Genomic DNA, 22,605 nt, shown 5'->3' with positions numbered 1-22,605 from the left:
AACATTAGATTTAAGAAAGTAGTAGTTTAATCGTTCAATTTGATGCCGCAATGATCTCACTTAGTAGCAACCAGATTAGATTAAAACCAGAGAGTACAACAATTTTGAAAACATTTACACTTGATAATGAGACTTAAGAGAGTCACCAGGAGTACAGCAAGATGCAGTGTAAAGTGAAGGTAGAAATAGTTAAGACCAAACAAAGGACATACAGGGACGTCTACAATAGGTTAGACAGTGAGGAATGGGAGAAGGATTTATGCATGCAGACAGAAATAGGAAGAACGTTCCGAATGTTAGTATGATTATTGAATGAGATGGAAATGTACTGACAAATGCAAACAAGTGTGATAGGAAGATGGAAGGAGTATGTTGAAGAGCTGATGAACGATGAAAATGAGAGAGAACAAAGAGCAAAAGAAGCGGCCATTGTGGAACAGGAAGAAGCACAGATTAATAACATGAAGCAAGGAAGGCATTGAAAAGGATGAAGAGTGGAAAGGTAGTTGGCCCTGATAATACATGTTGATGCCACCATAGGGTCAAAGAAGCTCATCAGGAGCGCCCTCTGCACTCCAAAAGACCTCAGTCTCCTTAGAAGGTATAGTCTATTCTGGGCCTTCTTTTAAAGAGCATCCATGTTGGGACTCCTGTCTAGCTTATTGTCAAGGTGAACACTCAGCTACTTATAAGACTCCAGTATCTCAACATCAGTTCCCTGGATGTTAACAGGTATCAATTAGGTGGATCTGTGCCTGCAAAAGTTCACCACCAGCTCCTTTGTTTTCCCTGCATTGAACCTGAGATGGTTTTGCTGGTACCAGTCTAAAAAGCCCAGTATCCACTGTCTGTACTCTGAGTCGTCCTCATCTGTGATAAGACTGACTATGAGAAAGTCAACAGCAAACTTCTGAAGGTGGCAACCTGGTGAGCTGATAGATAAGTATGTAGTGTAGGAGGTGAAAAGAAACGGGCTGGAAAAACCTACAATAATGTGAGAGTGAAAGTTCTAAAAGCAAGCGGGTGACGGTAAATTAGTGGAGGTATTATACTAGGGACGCTTGGATGTATCTTGAAACAAACTTTTCAAGATATTGTAGCTGTGATTTCCATCTGATCTCATGATTCATATAATGGGGGTAAACCTGTTAACACAATTAGTGTTGGTAGCAATTAAAATTGGACGGTTAAAGTCTTTATTTCAGTATGTCATGTTGCTTTGTAGCATACGCAACATGAAAGCATGGACCAGCCCTGCCTTGTATTAGCAGTCTGGTAAAGGTTGTTTAATGGTGTGGTGGATATTTTTTTTGGCACACCTTGCACCCCTTATTACCAGTTAAACATAATTTAAACCGGTCTAATAAATGCTAATGGCATTATCCATACCTTTAAGACCACAGTGTACCCATCTTCCGCAGCCTGTTGAGAGGTTTTAATACCTCTGCTAACCGGTCTGCGCAGGCCTTGAGTACCCGTCCTGTGACGTCATCTGGGCCAGGTGCTTTCCTCACATTGACTCTGCGCAGGGTGTCTCTGACTTGATGTGGCTGCGGTTGTATCAGGTTGTCCTCCTCTGGTGGAGCATGAGCGGCATTTTCCCTGCTGTGATGATCGAAGAGAGAAAAGAACTGGTTCAGTGTATCTGGGAGGTTGCTGCCAGGCATCGTGGTTGTGGTGCTGTTGTTGTAGTCAATCAGGGCCTTAATCTCCTGCCACATACCTCTGGAGTTGTGGAAGTGGGTTTGTTCATATAGTTCTTGTTGTATTTCTTGCTCAGCTATTGCCCTGTAACTTTATTTTCATCATAAACTGTCCCGGTGAAACAATTATGTGCTTCCATGTTCCACCTTTACTGTTACTCAGAATCTGCTCACAAATTAACATTAAGATAATCAAGTTTTTACATTTGTCATCTATTCAGAATTGTCCATGTACACATATCAATGGATAAAAAAATTCTATTCAATGTCCCACCTTTTGTAGAGATACAGGTAAAAGGGCTCAAGACAGTCAAGGTCGTAGAGGGTCTTGAAAACACACACAAGAACAACAGGAGTAAAGACAATGCAGCTTTATCACAGCTGATACTGTTTTTACAGTATTTAACAATAATATGGCAATCTCATTGTATAATGTTCTAACATTGTCCAGTTCTAGTACGATATGGGAAAAAACTAAATGATATCAAATAAAATTATTTGGTTTTGATATCAAATATTGCAACATGTGTTAAATTTTTACAACTCCATTATATTATTCATACTCTGATTCTCAGTTAAAAAAAAAAAATCTTCTGTACTGGCAGAAAATTGCTGTAAATTCAAATATTGCCTGTATTTTAACTTCTCTATTTCCCCCAGTAGCTTAAACCATTACTTTCAAACAAAAAAAATAAATAAATAAATAAATAAAAATACAAAAACTTATAGTCCATATTATAGTCTTACATTGGCCTAATTGTCTCTATTGTGGTTTGTTTGTTGTTCTCAGCTATTCTATCCATCTAAACAGTGTTCAGATAGAAATACCGGAGCTGGGATGCAGGGATTTATAATAAAGTAGAAGTTATGCAAAACACTTGATAATGGAGATAATGGTGCTTTGTAAGATGGGGCTGAGCAGTTTTTTCCCTCACTCTCATCTTACCCCTTCACCCTGAGGATGCATGAAATCGAACAGAATGAGTCTACTCATCTTTTTTTTTTATAAATCACTCTCCGTGTGCCTCCATCTCTACAAGCACATGCAGTGAACAAAAAGAGATTCATTTTTAGATAAAAGGTTGGTGAGAGGGAGAAAACTTTGCCATGACTTGTTTAAGAAACATGAGATGCCTATGTTAGAAAAAAAAAAAACATCTTAAAGTTTTGGGTGACTCATATTGGAAGGTAGGAACAAGCTATTTACAGTTTTCATTTTATTGTTTTCTTCCTTTTGAAGGCATTGAGAAGCAATGTAAAGCGTTCAGTGAATATTAAATGGATGCTGCCGCTTACAATTCCCGTCACAGAGTATTTTCACCAGGCAGCGTCAAAAATGAAAAGAAAAAATGTCTTTGACGGCAGCAACTAATTTCTGTTCATCTGTTGGAATCAATGAAGTTATGTCATTAGTATTATTTATGATAAGGGAGTTAGGGCAGCACTTCTCTCAATCCAAATGAAGCGTGTGACCCCCTATAGTGATCTGAAAGTCATTTTGCATTTCATAAAGAACCGCTTTAAAAGCCCTTGAGTGCACCTGAATAAGGTTGGATTACTGAAAAACCCTTCTCCATCCACTTGATTTTTACTTTGGCTTTAAAGAAAGGAGGTCAGTGCGTTGTCATTCAGTCCGCTGAAAGCTTTCTTCCCTTCTCTTTATGTTTAAGTTCTGCTGCGTGAAGAGGTGGCCCAGCTCCAGGAGGAGGTGCACCTGCTGCGGCAGATGAAGGACATGTTGAGCAAGGACCTGGAGGGGACCCAGGGAAGCTGCTCGGCCGATGTCCTCTCTGCCACGGAGCTCCGAGTGCAACTGGCCCAGAAGGAGGAGGAGCTTGATCGGGCCAAGGAGGCTCTACAAGGTAAGTAGTCAAACTAGGAAACGACAAGCTGCGTGTTGAAACCTGAACAGTCTTTATTTTAACAAAGGATATGAACAATGAAGTCTAAAGACCCTGAAGACAGAGTGCCTTACAAAACTATTCTGACCATTTAGAATTTTCCATGTTGTTTTCCCATCACAATCACTAACTTCAATGTATTTTGTTGGGCTTTTATGTGATGCACTGACACAAAGTAGTACATAATAGGAAAAAATACATGCAAAATATGTTTGGCAAATAAAAATCTGAAAATGTTGTCTGTTTTCAGCCACTTTGCAGTAATACACCCTCTTTGGACTGTATGCAAACTGCAGTAGAATGTGTGGCAGAAAACTAACAAGGCGCATCACCTTGAACTCATCGTCACAACTGTGAAATGTTGTACTGGCATCATGGTGGTTTCCTTGAGCAGGGGCAGGGTGCAGGAAAGCTGGTGAGAGCTGATGGTAGGACGGATGGAGCTACAAACAAGGCAAATCTGGAAGGCAACCTGTTAGAGACAGCAAAATGTTCAGAATTGTGACAGATGTTTTCCTTGGGGCAGGAGTATGACCCTATACAAAGAGCCAAAGCTGTAACAAAATGGTTTGGATCAAAGCATATCCATGTGCTGGAAAGGCACAATCAAAGTACAGACCTAAATCCATTTGATAATTTGCAGCAAGACATAAAATGTTTTTGTGACTGCACTATTTTCCTTCCACTAAACAATAATGCACCACTTTGTGTTGGTGTTCCGCATAAAAACCCAATAAAGAACATTTAAGTTTGTGCTTGCAACATGACAGCTTGTGAAAAGAATAAAGGGGTATGAATATGTTCGGAAACTAATGTGTGATTATTGTTTGAGCATTTTTTTTTTAAATCCTTCAGAATAATTTTAAACCATTAACACAGCAGTAAACCACGTTTACCATACAGCAAATCTTTCTTGTATCAGCTATGCGATGCATTATTTATCTGATAAGTCATTCAGACCTTTATGCATCTACCTGTTTCATTTAAAGTGGCAGCAGTTTTCACTTTAATCGTTCAGCCCTCCGGCTTTGATTTGCTGCCTGCCACTCCCACTCTTGCTGTGACACTTCTGCCGCATAAGGCTTGCAACTGGAGCTGTATTCCCAGCACCACGATGTTGACTGCAGTGTCCTTAAACAACATGCTTCACGCAGTCCATTAACTGCATGATGGGCCATTAGCATGTGTTAAACTGGAAAGATAATTTTGAGGTGGGTGAGTGAGGGGGAGCTTACCTGTGGTTTTACATGTTCCTTCTTTATTCACTCTGTTCTCCTTCCCCTTTACAGCTTCACATATATTTTTGCACTACGATTGTGTGCAAAAATAAGGAATTTGAACTCCGGTTGGAACACTCACCGCATACAGACATTTGGTATGCATAGATAAACAACACATTTTTTTTTTCTTTGCTGTTTGTTTGTTGTTTATGCCAAGAAAAGAAAAAGGGGAGGCTTATTTAGTTTCACAGCATTTTAGCTGACTAATCACGCTGTAAGGTGTCTCTTGTGTTCATCAGAGAGACTACCTGGGGGAAGAAACCATCTCTGTGGTGGCTGGTGTTTGTAAACAGTGGTCTGTACTGCTGACCTGGGGGTTAAAGCCCAAACAGTTTGTGTGAAGGATCCATGGGGTCTGCAGAGATGTTGGCAGCCTTTTTCCAGACTTGGATGGATTTAAGTTTAGCCATCTCTGCAGTCCTAATTGTACGATGGAGTCTTAGCCGCTCCTGTTTTGTATATGATCAAAACCAGACAGTGATGGACGAACACAGCACCGACTAATAATGGCATTGTAGTAGATGACCAGCAGCTTCGTGTAATTCTACGAGTTGCTACAGGAAGCACAGTCTCTACTGGGTCTTCTTCTGAACGGTCACTATGTGTGAGGACTATCTCAAATCCCAGGAAAGGGTGGTTCCTGGAAACTGGAAGTGATCCATTGCAGACACCGTATTGCTGAGGATGGTGAGGGGAGGCTCAAAGGATTTCGTTACTACAGACATCAGTGTGACAGGTCTGCCGTCATTTAACCCTGTGGCGATGTGTTTCGTAGGGGCCGGGATAATGATGAAGCATTTGAAATGTAGAGGAAACTTACACAGCTCCAGAGACTTGTTGAAGATCTGAGTGAAGATTGGGACCAGTTGGTCAGGTGTGACAGTGGCAAACACACGGGCAGTAATATGCAATTATTAGCAATGAGAAAAAAATAGAAGAAGAAAAAACAGCAAACCGGTCTAATCTGAAGATATCTTCTACTCTTGGTGTTTCTTTAGGGCTAAGATTAAATACCAGAGTAAATATTGAACAAAGGAAAAACTATTTGACAGTGGAAAAAAAAATCCAGCCTATTAACATAACATACCAAAATAGTATAAACAATATTTACATATTGTAAGATAATACAATATGCAATATACAAAGTAGTGCAGCAGCATCCCTAGCTAAGGCGTGTGTAAGTTACCTTAGCATTTGGGACCAGTGTAAACAATTAATGGTTGGATCAGGAGCTGTCCAACGATTAGCAAGATGTAAACAGTTATCTTAGTTAGCTGTTGAGGTTGTCAGCCAGTCGCGGTGTCATTACAGCGTGGGGTGACAGGCTCCTACAGCTCGTGATGTTTTTCAAGATCATTCAGGCTGAAATAGGGTTGCTAGATGAGAAGCTGTATTTTAAGTTCTCACTGCATCTTCTCTTGGCTGCTCTGCCCTCCTTATTGAGATTGATCCTGACCTGCTTATAAGGAGACTGGTTCACACTGCTCTAAGCCTCTTCTTTGGTCCAGTGCAGCTTCCTCGGATGTGAAGAAAACCATTGTGAGTTGTTATATGTGCAAAAGATCTTGGTCTGTTCACACATTTGCTTACAAAAATGGAGTTTGAGGCCACAGCATCAGTTAATGTTATTTAGGTCAATGGATTGATATGCAGGCTTGTGGTGGGATGTAAATACAGGCCAGAACAGAAATCCTTTGGTGAATGAAACGGTTTATAAAAGAATTACTCCAGGTGAGGGCAACACATCTTCTGTAACGCTGTGACATCAGTATACAAACCTTTGTTACTTTAAAAGCAGATTCCACCTCCTCTCTTTTTCCTTGAGAGCTCCACGCTGTGTTCCGCTTAAAACAGCTGGAAGCCCGGCATCTGGACTGCACAATATGGGATGTGCTTTCTGATCCGTCTGCAGATCCTCGGAAGTCAGAGTTTCTTGTGCTGAGAAGAAGCAGCTCTTCTGTTTTGTTTCCTCAGGAGCAGCCATTTACTAAGTAGACAGAGGCAGAGCAGACATGCTCTACTGTCTGGGCTTGGCCAACCTGCTTGTTTGCCCTCTGCATCTCCAATAAAAAACACACAGAACTGCTGGACTTCAACTATCATCTCAGAAAGAAATATCAGGATTGGTGAAAACATGACTCATTAATGTGAACCAGCTATTTTTCTGGAGTGGACTGATAATACAACATACTTTTGAAAGCATGGATTTGGCACACTGGTTTGGTTGCGTTTTGGATTTTCTCTCATTCACATTTGGTGAAAAAAAAAAAGGCTCATATATTTACATGAATCTCCACTAAGATACTACTATTTGGATAGTAAGTTTAGAGAAACCACCCAGTTTTTGCAGAAAACAAAATGCCTCTGGCATAATTCTGGCTTGATCCTTTTTCATTCTTCTCATTTGAAATGATAGGTCTTGTTTAAATGAATATGTTACCTTGCACAGACCCAGATTTTCAGTACAGTGGGTGTGCTTTTAATTAGTTGAGGTCAATGCTTTTTTCTATTCCAGAAACTTAATCACTGCCTGTTAATTTATTCTAACACCAGATTTAGAGTACGTTTTAGAATACTGTTTGTTCTTTTAAAACAACCAGCTGTGCCCAACTTGACAATTCCCCTAAATTGTCGATTTGAGTCGAAGTTAAAGAATTTTTAGGTAATCATTCGTAATTTTTACACCCACTTTTCTGCAGTAAGCCAGTACCACTGGTAGTAAAACAGACCCTCAGCATGATGCTGCCAGTTGTGCCTTTGTTTGAAAGTTTTATTGTGACCAAACAGAGCCTCTGTTCATCTGACCATGAAACATTTTCTCCATTAAACATGTATCTAGTCCATGTGGTTAAATTAATGAAATAAAAAAAATAATCATTTCCACATGAGAGTGGATGTGAACCTCTGTGCTGAACTATTGGCTGACGTAAATGCAGCCCAACTGACTGATAAGCTTCATTTATTACTGATTTATTTAACATGAGCAATTATTAACTTGCAGTAAAACTATCTGTTTGCTAAATTATTAACTGTGGCAGGCAGGTCTCAAGTTGCCAAATCTATCCAATAATCAGAGCCATCATAATTCTGCTTGCGGTAAATCAAGACACCGCTGCATGGTTCCTGTTTTTCTGTGTTAGCATCAAGTGTTGCTGCTGTGTTGACAGGCTGGTTCTGTCACAGTTTTAGGGTATTTTTTCCAAGTGGGAATATGCTCACAAAAGTGCACAAAATGGAAAGGAATGAGTTTCTGCCGGGCATTGTTCGGTGGATTGCAGGACTTCAAGCAGAGATGTCATCAGAATGGCAATGAATCATTCTTTTCAAAGAAAATATCACCCGTGAAATGAGGCGGAGAGCAAAACTATCATTTGAAATCGCACAAAAGCACGACCTGCAGTCAGGAGATTTTGTAGCAGCTACACTTTTTGCTCGACGCCAGCGAGACTGCGCTTCCTGGAAGATTTGAACTATAAACAATAAGAACTGGTGCAGTGCAGGATAGAACACATTAAATAGATACTTATCTCTCCCATTTTGATGTTTAAATGCCTTAACAGACTTCTGGCTGTCCTCATACCATCCGTGTTATGACTCAGCCTTTTTAATGAAGGCTAAAGCCTACCAACCTCTGCAGGCTGTGACAGTAATCAACTACAAATAAAAGTGTGATAAAAGTGGACTTTGGTTGACTTACAAGGTCAAGAAACGATGGATATGTAATTAAACAGGTGGTGGGGGGGGAGGGGGGGTTGGATGTGGGTAAGTTAAATCCCATGTTCTCAAACTTTTCGTGGCCAGGGACCACTTAGCAGCAGTAAACTTGTTCCAAGGACCCTTTTAAGTTCCTCTTGCTGATAACATTTCTAAACAATCTTTTGTACTGTCAAATACATTAGGAATTTTGAATGTTTTTGGAAAAATATATCTAAAAAGTAAAGGGAACATTTAAACAACACAATGTAACTCCAACTGTTCCCTTTATTTTTTTGAGCAGTATATATAAATACACCTAATATTAGAGATTTAGTGGAGATTAAATCCTCATTCTCAAAAAAGACAAACTCGATGAAACTTTTGTCATACCTCCCAATTTTAGCTGATTTGGCTTTCACCTTACTTGATTAAGTGGACGGAGTTAAATAATTGTCCATAGTGTTACTTAGCTCAACCCCGACGCATCTTCAGAACTGCCTCCTCAGGCCCGACAACATGCGTTTCACGGACCCCCAACCGGTGGTTCGTGGACCCCTGGGGGTCCGGGGACCTCAGTTCGAGGGCTGCTGTGTTTAATGTTTGTTCTTGTATGATCAAATTGAAAACACTTGAACTTGAAAGAGAGGACTTGCTTGTCAATGGGATTTTGCACATGCTCAATATTTTTTACCATTAAAAAATATTTTTGTCAAAATACTAAACAGCAGGCTAATGTGTAAGCTGAACATTGACCAGAGCGGGACTCATGCACAAACAGATATTTGCATTTATGTGGCACCAGGGAGATGCTTCTATCTATATTCCCGTTTGTGTTCAGAACTGGCTGGTACAGGAGGGGCTGCATATCAGCTCACGTTTTAGTCAAATTTTGTATTTCTAAATCTTCAGATACTGAGGCTCTTGACTACCACTCATTTTAAAGACCATGTTTTAAGGGAGCTATAAAATAGAAGCACTTAATGGTCTTTCGTTTTTCTTGCTTGTAAAGTGGAGGTTTTGACTTTGTCCACAGCAAAGTGCCATGTTCCTTCTGCTTTTTATGTGCATGTTTTTTGGTCTTATTTCTTCCACTTGGACTTTTCCACAAGTTGTCACGTACAAACATAAACCTTCAGCATATATTGAGACAGACATACATAAAACGATGTATGAATGAATGTAACGGTGAGAAAAAACTGGTAGGTTTTCATTTTAACTGTATTTTCCTTTTAAAAAATCCAGTGCAATTGATTGCTTTCAGGAATTGTGTGATTAGTAAATAGTCTCCCTGTGTGTGATTTAATCTCAGTATAAATTTAGCTGTTCACTGAAGGCGTCCGAGGTTACACAACATTAGTGAACGGAAATCACGGAAATCAAGGAACACAGCAGACGGACTAGGAATAAAGCTGTGGAGGAATTTAAAGGATATTTTTATAAAACAATATCCCAAGCTTTCCCCCATCTGCCCACCCCACCAAAAAGTTACATAACCAGCATCTCTAGAAATTGAATGCAACAGTCACTTTTGAATTGGCATAATTGATAAATCATTATAAATTGCGGTCATAGCCTTCCACCCTACGTTCACCTCTTTTTAAATGTATTTAAAATCTTAATTACATTTTCTACCTCTTTTATACTGCTGTTCTTCTCTGCTTTTTATTGCTAACTATTGAGTTTTTTAATGGGGGCGTGTATATCTGAGTGTGTGCAGTGAGAATGGCATATGAAGGGAAGGTGAGGGATTTTAAATGTTGAATGTTTGGTTTTCTTTTAGGAAACACACCGGAATTGTGTTTGTATATCATATGTGCAATGACTATAAAGCATCTTTGAATCTTTGGGCATGTCACAGTGATCTGTTCAATCTAGCCTACCAAAACAAGATATTTGCTCTCTACCTGAACCGGTAGAAAGCTAAAACAATTAAGGAGCAAGGCAGGAGCATTGCAGTGTGTCTCACCAATTATTGTTCGTCAAGTGCTACCTTTAAAATATATTAGACATGCCGTGCCTATGTGCACAGAGACAGGAGAGATTACTGGACTTCAGCCTTAGATAGCTTTATCAGAAGCATTGCACCTTCTGAATAGAAAGGGTTCACAAAGGATCGCTGGGCACTGTGCATTGAAGCATTGTCTGCCCACCGTCTGCAGTGTAGGTTGTTGGACAGAAAAAAAATAAGATAGATTTTATGACGTTTGTCTTATTGTGGTGGTTTTCAGTGCCGTTCACCCTCTTCAGTTTGCCATGTAATGGACAAAGCGAACATGTGGAAGAACTGTCCCTAAAGGAAACTTCTCATGTGCAAATCCCTGCGTGACTAGATCAGGAGTGGCAAACATACGGCTCTCGGGCTGCATGCGGCTCTTCTGTCTGTCCTGTGCAGCTTGCAGACACTTGACTGACCTGTCAAAGTTCCTATTTTATCTACAGTTGTGGGGTATTTTATATAGACATTTTTTTTTATTTTGAAGAAATATGAACCTCTTCCTCCTCTCGAGTTCTTTATCCACTGAGGACGCTTTACACACATCTGCCGTTCAGCCATTTTTGTTGCAGTTACTCGAACAGATCCACTAGGGGGAACCCAGTTAAAATGGCACGTTTTAGTATCTCATTAAACAGTATGTTTTGCCTACTGGGACAGGACATACATACGCTGTAACACCTCCCCTGCTAAACAAAAATAAGAGATGCATAATCTAATGATCCAACTACTCATTTACTGAGATCAACCAATCCATTTAAAAAAAAATTGTAGATTAAGAGTGCCAGAAGCAGAGAGGCGTAGCTTGAAGTCTAGAAAGAGAGCAATGCTCGATGTGTTTCTTTGTGGCTTCAGCTGTTTTTATTTTAACTTTATTTAGGTTTACATTAAAAAGGTATTTGAGTCATTGAAATGTGTGGACATATTGTGTGGCTCTTCACAATGCTGCTGGATTTTTACACTGGCTCTTGATGCTGAACTGGTTGGCTACACCTGGACTACATGTTGAAAAGTGGTAACCCTCCTCCCAAAAAATAAAATAAATAAATACCTTCAGCTTTAGCAAAAGGTAATTCTACAAACCATTTAATCAGTAAGCTGGATACAAATGCTCTCCAGACTTTTCAGGTTTTTGTTTGTAAAACAATAAACTCCATTTCCAATTTCTATTACATTCTATTATTTTTTTTGTTACTTTGGCACATCTCATACAATCCTAATAAAATACAGTGAGTTATGTGGATGTACTTTTGAGTTTCAGGTAACAACACCCGTTATTATATTTATCAGTGCCCGTATTCACAAAGATTTTCAGGCATCTCAGAGAGCTCCTGTCTTTGCCTAAATATTCCCACCTAGGAGTCTTAGCTTAAGAGTGATTCAGATAGTAGCAGAGAGCGACTCTGAGCTAGGAAATGACATTTATTTTAATTTTAGTGTGGAGGTGTGGTTGAACCCATTGCTAGGTGTGACGCTGTCTTCTAAGAACTTTGATTGGTTGATAGTACAAGAAAATAAACATCACAAATGTGCGCTTTTCAAAGGAGAGAATTTAACCGATTAGACGATAAGATGAAATTTAGCTAAATTAATTGATGGTCATGCAACATCAAAATGTTTGAACACACCTTATTTACATCCTCGTCATTATTTTGCTGTGCATATTGTTATGGTTACCCCCCAAGTCATTTAATGACTTTATCTATTTGATATAAAATGCCCACTCACCTGTCAGCATTTTATTGGGATTACCTGCTTGTATAAAGCAGTCATAATTGGCCAAACGACCAACATGAAATGGACAAAGAAAAAAAGATGGAAAAACCTGAACAACAGTGCCTCTGTCCGGACAGCTCTGGGAGGAGAAAGTAAATTGGTCCCTGGATCATGGTGCAAATACACAGACTTTAAAGCGTGTTGCACATTTTTTTTCTCTTTTCTTGTCTCTTGGTGCTTTTCTGCACCAGCCTGGAAAATGAGAAGTGCTGCAGCAATCAAAAGGAGATGGTATCACAAGTGAACTTCTAGATGACCATTTAGACTACTGACATCATCAGTGCAGAAAATACTTTCACACCTCTTTATTATATATTCATTTTAATTTTTTTCATGTTTTATTCATGGTTATCTAACATTTTACCTATTATTTATTTACCACCTTTAACCTGTCAGGCTGCTGAAACTAATTAGTTGTCCCCTATGGGGATTATAATGTTTATCTTATTTACGTTTTATAATTGTATATTAGTATATTGAAATTTTATGTCCTCTTTTGCTGCACTGTTTAGGTGGTGGATCTGCCAATCAGCTCTCTCTTCTCTGCTTAAAACACTTTTAGGCTTGCTAAAAGTCCTCCTCACTACTCCTAACAATTTTTCCACTTTAGGAGCTCTCTTAAGGCCTAGGGTGCTTTGTGAATAACTTTTATCTCACGGAGGTAAAATTCTAGTAAAAATTTTAGAACTCAGGAAATTCTAAGATTTTTCCTAAAATTATGTCACTAAGAGCTACTTTTAATCTTTGTGGATACTTTGTGAATACAGGCACAGTATTTTAGACAGGAAGCAGGCAGTGGAAGCGATTAAATGCTGTTCATGGTATTTCTCTGCTCACAATTATAATCTCTTGTCACCGTTATGAAAAGCCATGAAGTAAGCATTAAAGCAATAGTGAATAAGCCCGCAAGTGAGCTGCAAAAACAAACAAAAATAACGACTCTCACATTCACTCCGAGTTGTGTTAAATACACTGCAAGTTGCGCAGCGTGAGAAAAGATGTAACAGCATGTGACACAGCAGTGAAATCCTTACCCCATTACGTATCTGTCAAACTGCTGCATTACTTAGCAGAGATTGTAAAAGTGGTTCTTCCTGAATGTCAAAAGAAATTATCCACTCTCATTCGAATCCAGTGCATTCTGGGAACCAAGGAGGCAATTTGTTTGAAGCATCTTCACAACTTTTAGTGTATCAAATTGACTTTGTTATACTGTCTTACAGCCGAGAAGGCTTTGAATTTAAACCACAGAGGCGAATTTTAATATCAGGCTGATATTAAAATAATATTAGCAAGGTTACTGTTGGACATGAAGAAGGGTATTGAATTCTTCCACTCTGGAACCCATTTTTTAATTGTAACACCATTCAGAGAAAATGTGCGCCAATGTGTTCACAAACAGTAGAAACACAACAACTAAAAAAAAAAAAAAAAAGAACTGTGGACAGGACTCTCTATGTTGCTGTGTGATGAATTGGTGACCTGTCCATCGGTGAGTGTACCCTGCCTCTCATTCACTGGCTGCTGAAAATAGGCCCTAGCCCCCTCATGACTCTGCATGGATAAGTGGGTATAAACAATGGATGGATAATTGAGGGTTCACCAATCTCTGGTTTTGGTAAAACTTTGACATGTCAACCTGGCCCCACCACATCCCCCACCCCTCAGATTTAAAAGGCTGAAGCAGTGTTTGGAGAACTTGAGCAATCCCCAGTCCCAGCAGCAGTAAATGTGGAGCTTTAAAGCATTTAGTTTTTAATTTAACGGCTGTTTTGTTTTGGTTGAATGTGACTGAAGCGATGAAGCATTGTAGGTATATGCGTCCTCCTTTGCAATGATCGCTGCCTCTCGGGGTGATACCTGTTTACTTTGGAAAACGTTCACAGCCATTTTGCTGCTACCTCGGTTCAGATCGTTTGCAGCTAAATTACATGCAGATTTTCTGGCCCACTTTGAATACAAAAAGGAGAACAGAAGGAAGAACGGTGCTTTTCTTCCTCACAGCTATCTCCATCCCCCCCTTTTTCTTCTCTCCTTCTATTTTCCTCCCTCTGCCTTTTTTTCTTCCGGACCCAGCATTGTTTTATCCATAGATGCTTACTTTACTGCCATTGTAAAGCAGATGTAGTCCTGTAAACTGCATTATCATAATCCAGAGGATTTGTAGCATCTTAAAACTGAGGCTATTGTTATGTTGCCCGCAAAAGCTACATGACATTGAAATAATGCAGTGGTGACAATCTTTGGACCCTGAAGTGGAAATTTTCTAAACTCCAATTAAGATATCCTCATCAAAGATTCCTTTAATGAAGTTTCAAAGTGTTGTGGGCCCTTTCTGCTCCTTTTAATTATCTACTATCCCTTCAACTAATTACTACCACTCAGGGACCCCCCCCCCCCCCCCCCCCTTATCGTTTTGAGCTTGTAGGAAAGCAGTAGACAGCTATATCATCAAAGTGTTGTCCTCTTGCTGTGTTTAGTGCCACTTTACTCAACGCTGTGTCCTTCACTACAAGGCTTCCATCTCACTTGGCATTTAAACACCTAAATAGACACACACAGAGACACAGAGAGAATGTGTGCATACGTGTAGGCCATTTGCACCTGTCTTCTTAAGCCAAAAACATTAGTGACAGCACAATTGTTCACTTTTACTTAAAAATACCTTCGAAATGTGCCATTAATTAAAAAAGGAAGAAAAGACTAAGGCCAGGCGTGTTTACTTATATAGAACTTTTCAGTAATGAGACGATTCAAAGTGCAGAAACTTAGCGAGGCTGTTTTTTTTTTTTTTTGCATGTTTTCAGATATATTACTTCATTACAACTTTTTTTCCCCCCACAATCTTAAAGATGAAAATGGTGATACTTGGTGTTAACTTTTAACTTATTCAGCCCTGGTCATATGTAGGACCATGCTAGCTGATTCAGGTTTACACTTCTAAATGCAAAAGATAATATTTGGTTGGAGGATAAAAGTGTAAGGACAATCAATGATTTAATACCAGAAGGAATGCTTGGAAGTTTCTGTAAAGGGACATTACTGATAATGTTGGACATTGTAGCAGAAAACATACATATGGTAATAACATTAAGATGGATATGCACCAATCATAATTATGTGACTGATTTATAAACGCCACCTTTGAAAAGTTTTGACCTGCAGATACCAGTTTCAGTAAAATCAAACTTTATTTATAAAGCACATTTCCAAGCACAGAGCCACATAATGGCCCTTTCCTTAAAAAAACAAAACACTACTAAAATTCCAAATAAAAAAAGACATGTTTTTATAATATGTTACAAAAAAGCTAAATAATGATGGGCTGACATTTTAAAATGACATCTGGATATTGTAATAGTGAGAAGCACACTTAGCATAGCTGGCATTACTAAACAGCAATACTTGAGTATTTCCAAAACAATGCAGAGCCTTAGCTTGATGCTCAGCATGTTCCATGGCAGAGAAAGCTTGAAATTAAAAAAAAGATAAAACAGATGCTTTGATTAATTTTCCTCAGAGTAAATGTACTCAGATTAAAGATTTATTTTGTCAGTATGAGAATTGTTTTAATAATTGCTCCATCAGTGGTGCAAGTTAGTGAGGTAGGTGCGTTACATTATTACCGGACGGCAGGAACGTTTTTTTTTCACCTGAAATGATGGTTGAAATAATTTTTGTTTGCACTTTAATAGATGGGGAAAGCATGACACAATAATAAGCCCTGTTGTTTAACTCTACCGATGCAGTGAGTGGGATGTGAAAAGGACATATCAGTGCTGCTGGTACAGACTGTGTGAACCTGCAAACAGGATTGCAGGGGTGATGTGTTTCCTCATGAAATAAGCAGTAAGGATTTTTGTTTCTCAGACTAAATACCATTTAACGCTTTTCATACAAATGTGAATATAATGCAACAAAATAATGGATCTTAGAATGTGACAATGTGTGCATTGTACTTTATTTAATATATTATTCTTGATTCCTGTCTCTAATGCTGTTATGGTGTAGTGCGGTGAGTCACTAAAATTTTGTAATTTCATTTTCTATATTTAGATCTGTCAGGTTTGTTTATCGATGAACTCAGAACACACACACACAGGACAAAAGTTTGAGAGGTTTATTGAAAGGTGAATGATTGATGGATGAAGTAACCAGAGGTGCAGGAATACAGGGGCTCAGGGGTGCAGGTGAAGGCAGGAGCTGACGGCTTGGAGAGAGAGTTCAGCGAGCCTCTTAACTGGCAGCAGGAATCCACAGTTCAGTCCCAAGTCAGCCAGAGCACAATAGCAGGCCCTTCAGGATCATAGAAAAACAAAAACCAGAACCAGGCAACAAGACTTCCAAAACATGTAACTAACCTTACAGAGGCAGAGGCGACTAGGTTCCAAGAACAAAGGCAGACTAGCATGGAGAGGGTGTAGGTTGATGATGGACCAGCACTAAGGTGAGGCAGAGGGAGGTTTAAATAGAAAGACTAACAGGTGAAATGCATCTGACTGAATAATTACTAACAGGTGTGACTGACTGCAAGGAGAGTGGAGTGAAGGCTGAGTGGAAGGGAAGGAGGAAACTAAAATTTAACAAATTAAAACCCAAACAAGGTGGAAAAACTGAGAATAATAGTAAACCAAAGCCGAATCAAAACTAAACCATGACAAGATCTTTTTTAAATTTTTTTATTATGTTTCCAAGGAAGGGTCAGAGAAGTGAATCTAATGTCCTGTGCATATGATAAATGTGTTTCATCCAGCATTCTGGTTGCTTTGATTTGTACTAATTCTGGAAATGGCTCGATAGCTCGATAGAGCAGCTCTCAAAGCTGTATATGCCTCTGTTATTATGCCAGGTTTTCTGATGTGAAAAACAGAATTTGATCAATCCTTAGTTTTCCACATGTACAGTTACAGGTGTTGTGTAATAATATACATTTATTAGAAGAAAAAATATAGAAATATATCAAAAACTCTGCAATAAGTTGGATACGTGCCCTTAAAATTTGCGTCAGTAATAGACTTAGACTTAGACAACTTTGTAATTTTGTATGCACAGAGTACGTACAAAACGAAATTTCTTGAAAATTACAGTAAATTATAGGATAAAGTGCAGCAGTGATTTAACAGTAAACTATCGAAATGTAAACAATGCAGGGAAAAGAGACAGTGTGCGATCATAGTGTACAGGTGAGTATTTTTAAAAAACCATTGTATGTACAGAAATGATTTGTGCAAGAATGCTTTTTAGAAACTGAGAGTTCAGCAGCATTTGTAATGCTAGATAAGGATGCAATGATGCAAATGTGCAAATATGCGAATGTGGGACAGAGTCCAGGTTATAGCTTTAGCAGTTCAACAGTCTGATGGCAACAGGGAAAAAAGCTTTTGCAGATTTATAGTGAATCTGAACCTAAAATAAAGTTTAGCTGTCCTTGTAGGATTTTTCTGACATTCACTCATTGTCATTCTTAAGCCAATGGGTTCTGAGAACTTACAAAGGATCAAATCAATCTAATGGTACAAAGGTATCAGTCAGGGGGAAACACACAGGGTTATTTATAAAATGTGGTGCAGGAAAAGGCTGTCAACAATTACTGGAGGAAATATCTATACAAGTTGTCTCATTGAGATCCAATATCTGTTTTACAAGAGAAACCAGTTTTGATGAAACAAAAACCAACAACAAAGAAGTTACAAAGACAGAAAAAAATACAATTAAAACATTCAACTCAAATGAAAGAAAATATGACCTAAAAGCAAGAGCACGTTTCATAAAAAAAGATTTCTCTATTTCTCTTAAATGTGGATCTAGAATATGTGTTTTTTTAATTTGAATTTTACAGAATAAATGTCCTATGTGGAAAAAGCTTGGAAAATATTTGTCAAGGCCTCTTACAGGGGGTTGTACACATCTGAGAGCCGCTGTAAGCATATTTCCAAAGATGTTCCATCCTGTTATTTAAGTTATTTTAATGCTCTCTGAGCTGGCTAAAATCATTGGGTACAACTGGTGTGCAGACATCACAATGTTGAAAACCACTGATTAAACACACAAAACTGTCACAGACTTGTTTCTGTGCAGTAACTAATGAGCTGGCTCATTTATTAAGTCCTCCAATAGCAAAGCACCATGCAGCAGTGCAGTGGACAAAAGCTTTTAGTGCACTGCAATACTAGAGGCTCACATTAAAATACTTCAAAGCACTTTGGATTTGGTAGCAGAAGGGTCTTTGTGCGGTGAGCTGATAACCACTTATGCAGATTTCTGAGAGAGGGTCAGGAGAGCATAATACAGCTCTGCATATTTGTTAACATTGAGTAATGGGAGCAGGTAAACTTTGGAGAGTGCTGTTTTTCAAAGAGCTGTAAACTTCGCTATTTTTAGGTGCGAGTAGCTTTTGGCTTCAGCTTTTGCGCGTTGTCTTGTTGAAAAGCAGATGTTTACATTTTAGACAGAGAAAACAAAAGTTAAAAAAGAATCAGGTCATTGTTTCTTTATTTATGTGAATCCAAAAAAACATGAATATTCTGCTCTGTTGAGGTTACTGATGAAATGTTCTGAAATTCTTAAATGATAATGTAACAGATAAATCAAGTTTAGCTGTTTTCACGGTGTCAGATTTTCTTAATCTGTCTCTGCTTTAGCAAGCTGTACAAAGGTTGATCCAATCTGCTCGCCAAAGTTTGTCCAGTCAATTCAAATTTCTAATATTCATTCTAAATTATGTCTGTTTCCATCACACCTGCAAATACCAATGTATCAGTTCAAGGTTTTCATCCAGCAGTGCTCAGTTTTTACCTCCATCCATCCTCTCTGACAAGCTTCCATGTCCCTCCTGCAAGAAAAGCATCTCCACAGCATGATGTTTGCCACCACCATTTCAGGTTGGGAATAATAAGTGTGCTAATTTTCTTCCAGACTATTCCCCAGAAGCCAAATAGTTCTGTTTATCTCATCTAACCTGAGCATAGGCTTCTACATGTTTGCTCTGTCCTCTGCATGGCCTCCACATTGCTGACACCAAGTTTCACACCTTTTCAGGTATTTTTCGTCAATCGCTATCAAACTGTGTACGTCCTTCATGTATAGAGGTCATTGTAAGGAAGAAAGCAGGTGCATGTATCTGTGCTTGCTGCTTCCTTTTCGCTTTGCAATCCTCTTCTATGTCCAGACATATTAGATTCAGCTGCATGTTTGCCAAGCTTGTTTCCTCCGGTGATATTTCAACTTTCAACTCATTATTATTGCTGTCGGAGGGAAAGAGATGTGCACAAGCTTCTACATCTCTCCTTTCTTGATTAATGTTACTTAGGGGACTGGGCTTCGGGACAAACTTCAAGCAAAAAAAAAAAAAAAAAGGTTTATTGACAAACCTTGATTGGTATCTTATAGTTGTTTGATTTGCAGCAGTGAAAGGATCCATTCATAAAGTCACACTGAGTGCTTTCTTGCATCCAACACCAGGAGCGTTGCTGTTGCCAAGTAGTCACAGGTGCAGGATGTGAGAAGGCAGCGGCAGAGTTTTTGGCTCGTCCCAAAGACAGCTTTCATTTCATTTCCCGAGGCAGGTGCTGTGAGGTTTCCTGTTTTTCTTGGTCAGTGAGGGATGGTTTTTGTCTTCATTTGCCAGCTAGTGTAGCCTGTTTATAGGGTTGGATTCCACCATTTATACCGAGTGTTAAAGAGAGATATGAAAGGGTTGGAGGAAACACAATATGCTTGGAAGAACTGCTTTTCCTCTTCACTTATCTAATTATGGGTGCAAAACAGAATATTTCTTTACAATTTCATATTTAAGCAGACTTTAATGTATTTAATCATTAACAACTGTCTTGTAGAAGATTGACAAAAGCTAATGAGCATCAAAATGAAAACATGTGCTGTTATAAAATTGTTATAAATGGTTATAAAAAAAAATTCCCAGTTGCCGTGCTTTAAGAAACCAGATGTCCAAGTAAAGACGAAAAACAAATATTGCATTAATAACTATAAATTAACCAAAAATGCTTATTGTCAGCAGGAGGAAAATACACTTTAACAGTCTGGCTAAGCAGCTGTGTACGAAGAGGCAGATCAAGAAAAATCAAGGAAAAAAAAAGCTGTGCGAAAAAGAGAAGAAAGAAGTGTAGACTTTGAGAAAATTAGCGCTTCTCTCCATAACCACTGTGAACTGTAAGTGTTTATGATGATGCGTGGGTGCGGTGCCAGGGGATTACTGACTGCGTGTGGCAGAGAGATAGATGAAATGCAGGTCCCAGTCTCTTACAAAGCCAGCAGCAGAAGGGAACGATTGACAGAGAGGCTTATGTAGGATTCACCTTGTTTTCAACGTGCAACCATGCTGCATCAGCGGCAGGTTTTTACAAACGCTCCATGTCTGAAGGAGCTTCATTTACTTTGACTAATGACATGGGGAACTTTGTGAAACCCCACATGTTGGTCATAAATGTTGGTCATAATAAGACTTATTTCAAATTTTGGGGAAGATGACCATCCAATTTTGTTATTGCATTTTGTTATTGAACACTTTGCAATCATTCAGTCGATCAGTCTTATTTATAGAGCACTTTTCACACACGATGAGGCCACCACTGAGTGCTCCATGTAAGATAAAAGCAGGAAGCAAAGAAAAACAAACCACAAAGCAAAGAAAAAAAAAATAACATTTTGAGCTATACTGAGCTGAGCATGAAAAGAAAAAAAAAAAGAAAACACCAAAGTGTGTGGTTTACACACATAACGCTGGTTTACAAAATCCTATGATTAAGATCACAAAAAAATTAAAATAGGCCAGCACACAAAAATATACGCAAAACGAAACAAATAGAACATAATTAAACTAAAACCAACATTTAATTTAAACATCTGATTGAAAACTATAATAAAGTGTCTAAACAAAATCATACTAAGAGTGCATTAAATCTATATCAGCTATTTAATAAACTTGGTTAGTCTTTCTAAGTCTGAGGCTGTGGTTCTTAACTAGATATAAGATCGACAGTCCCTTCCGGCCAGTGTCAGTCTTTGTCTCAGTAGAGGAGGTCGAGTAGCTTGGTGTATTGTTCTCTAGGGATGGTAAGATTGAGGGGAAGATGGACAGGGGGCCTTGACTGCTGTGATGTGGGTGTTGCTCCGGTCCATTGTGATAAAGAAAGAGCTAAGCAAAAGTACCTCTGCCTTCATTCTAACCCTCATCTATGGTCATGAGATATGGATTATAACCAAATTAACAGGGTGTTGGATATGACAGGCCCAGTGAGGTTCCATTGTTGGATGGCTGGATTCAACTTTACAGATAAGGTTTTAAGGTTCAGAGCTATCCCCATCATCCAGTGGGAGCTTTGTAGAGTGCTGCTTCTTCACATGGAAATGATTCAACTGAGGAGTTTCAGCCGTCTGATCAGTATGCCTTCTGGGCCGTGGCTGTTTTAGTCGGGCGCTTGCCCGGGGTGTCTTCTTATATGGGGGAGGGGGGCACATTATAATCAATGAAAATTGTAATGTGTAGACAGGACTTTGATATCTTTCTGATGCAGCTACATTTCTTTCAATCTCCAGTGTTCACTCAAAACCCCTACTCGCCTTTTCCATAATTTCCTCTTTCCTTTTTTTCTCTTTACTCTTCTCACAGCCATGAAGTCTGATCGTAAACGTCTCAAGGCGGAGAAGGCTGACCTGGTGAACCAGATGCAGCAGCTTTACGCCACGCTTGAGAGCCGGGAGGAGCAACTTCGTGACTTCATCCGCAACTACGAGCAGCACAGAAAAGTACGACACACTCATACCCACACATTGCATTTAGCCAAAAATATCTATCTATCTATCTATCTATCTATCTATCTATCTATCTATCTATCTATCTATCTATCTATCTATCTATCTATCTATCTATCTATCTATCTATCTATCTATCTATCTATCTATAGAGATAGATAGAAATAAAAGCTGGACTACAGCCTGAAATTAATGATGTTTCAGTTAATAGTTTAAATAGATCTGTCAAAGGCAACCCCAAACAAATCAGTTTTTAAACTTAAATTAGAATAACTCAGGGTTACAACATTTTTGCAGCTTTCTGGAGGTTTGTTCCAGATTAGTGGAGCATAAAAACTGAATGTTGCTTCTCCATATGTGGTTCTTATTCTCCCGACGTAGAGTAGAGTTGAACCAGAAGACCTGAGTGGTCTGAAAGGCTAATACAACAACACAATGTTCATGTATTTTGAAGCCAGGCCATGCAGTGATTTATAAACAGAATT

General features: G+C 38.9%; 1 protein-coding gene across 9 annotated transcripts in view; it reads left to right on the top strand.

Moving 5' to 3' along the window:
* kazna (kazrin, periplakin interacting protein a) overlaps positions 1 to 22,605 on the top strand; it is a 174,465-nt gene that overhangs the window by 126,136 nt on the left and 25,724 nt on the right. For all 9 annotated transcript variants that reach the window (XM_036136159.1, XM_036136158.1, XM_036136162.1 and 6 more), the window contains 2 exons: positions 3,374 to 3,565; positions 21,978 to 22,114. In XM_036136159.1, coding sequence (XP_035992052.1) covers positions 3,374 to 3,565; positions 21,978 to 22,114 — 329 coding nt within the window. The remainder of the gene's footprint in view (positions 1 to 3,373; positions 3,566 to 21,977; positions 22,115 to 22,605) is intronic.

The sequence above is a fragment of the Fundulus heteroclitus genome, chromosome 1 (genome assembly GCF_011125445.2).
Source record: "Fundulus heteroclitus isolate FHET01 chromosome 1, MU-UCD_Fhet_4.1, whole genome shotgun sequence".
NCBI lineage: Eukaryota > Metazoa > Chordata > Actinopteri > Cyprinodontiformes > Fundulidae > Fundulus > Fundulus heteroclitus.
The sequence above is the reverse complement of the archived record's forward strand: the minus strand, read 5'-3'. Positions and strand labels throughout refer to the sequence as shown.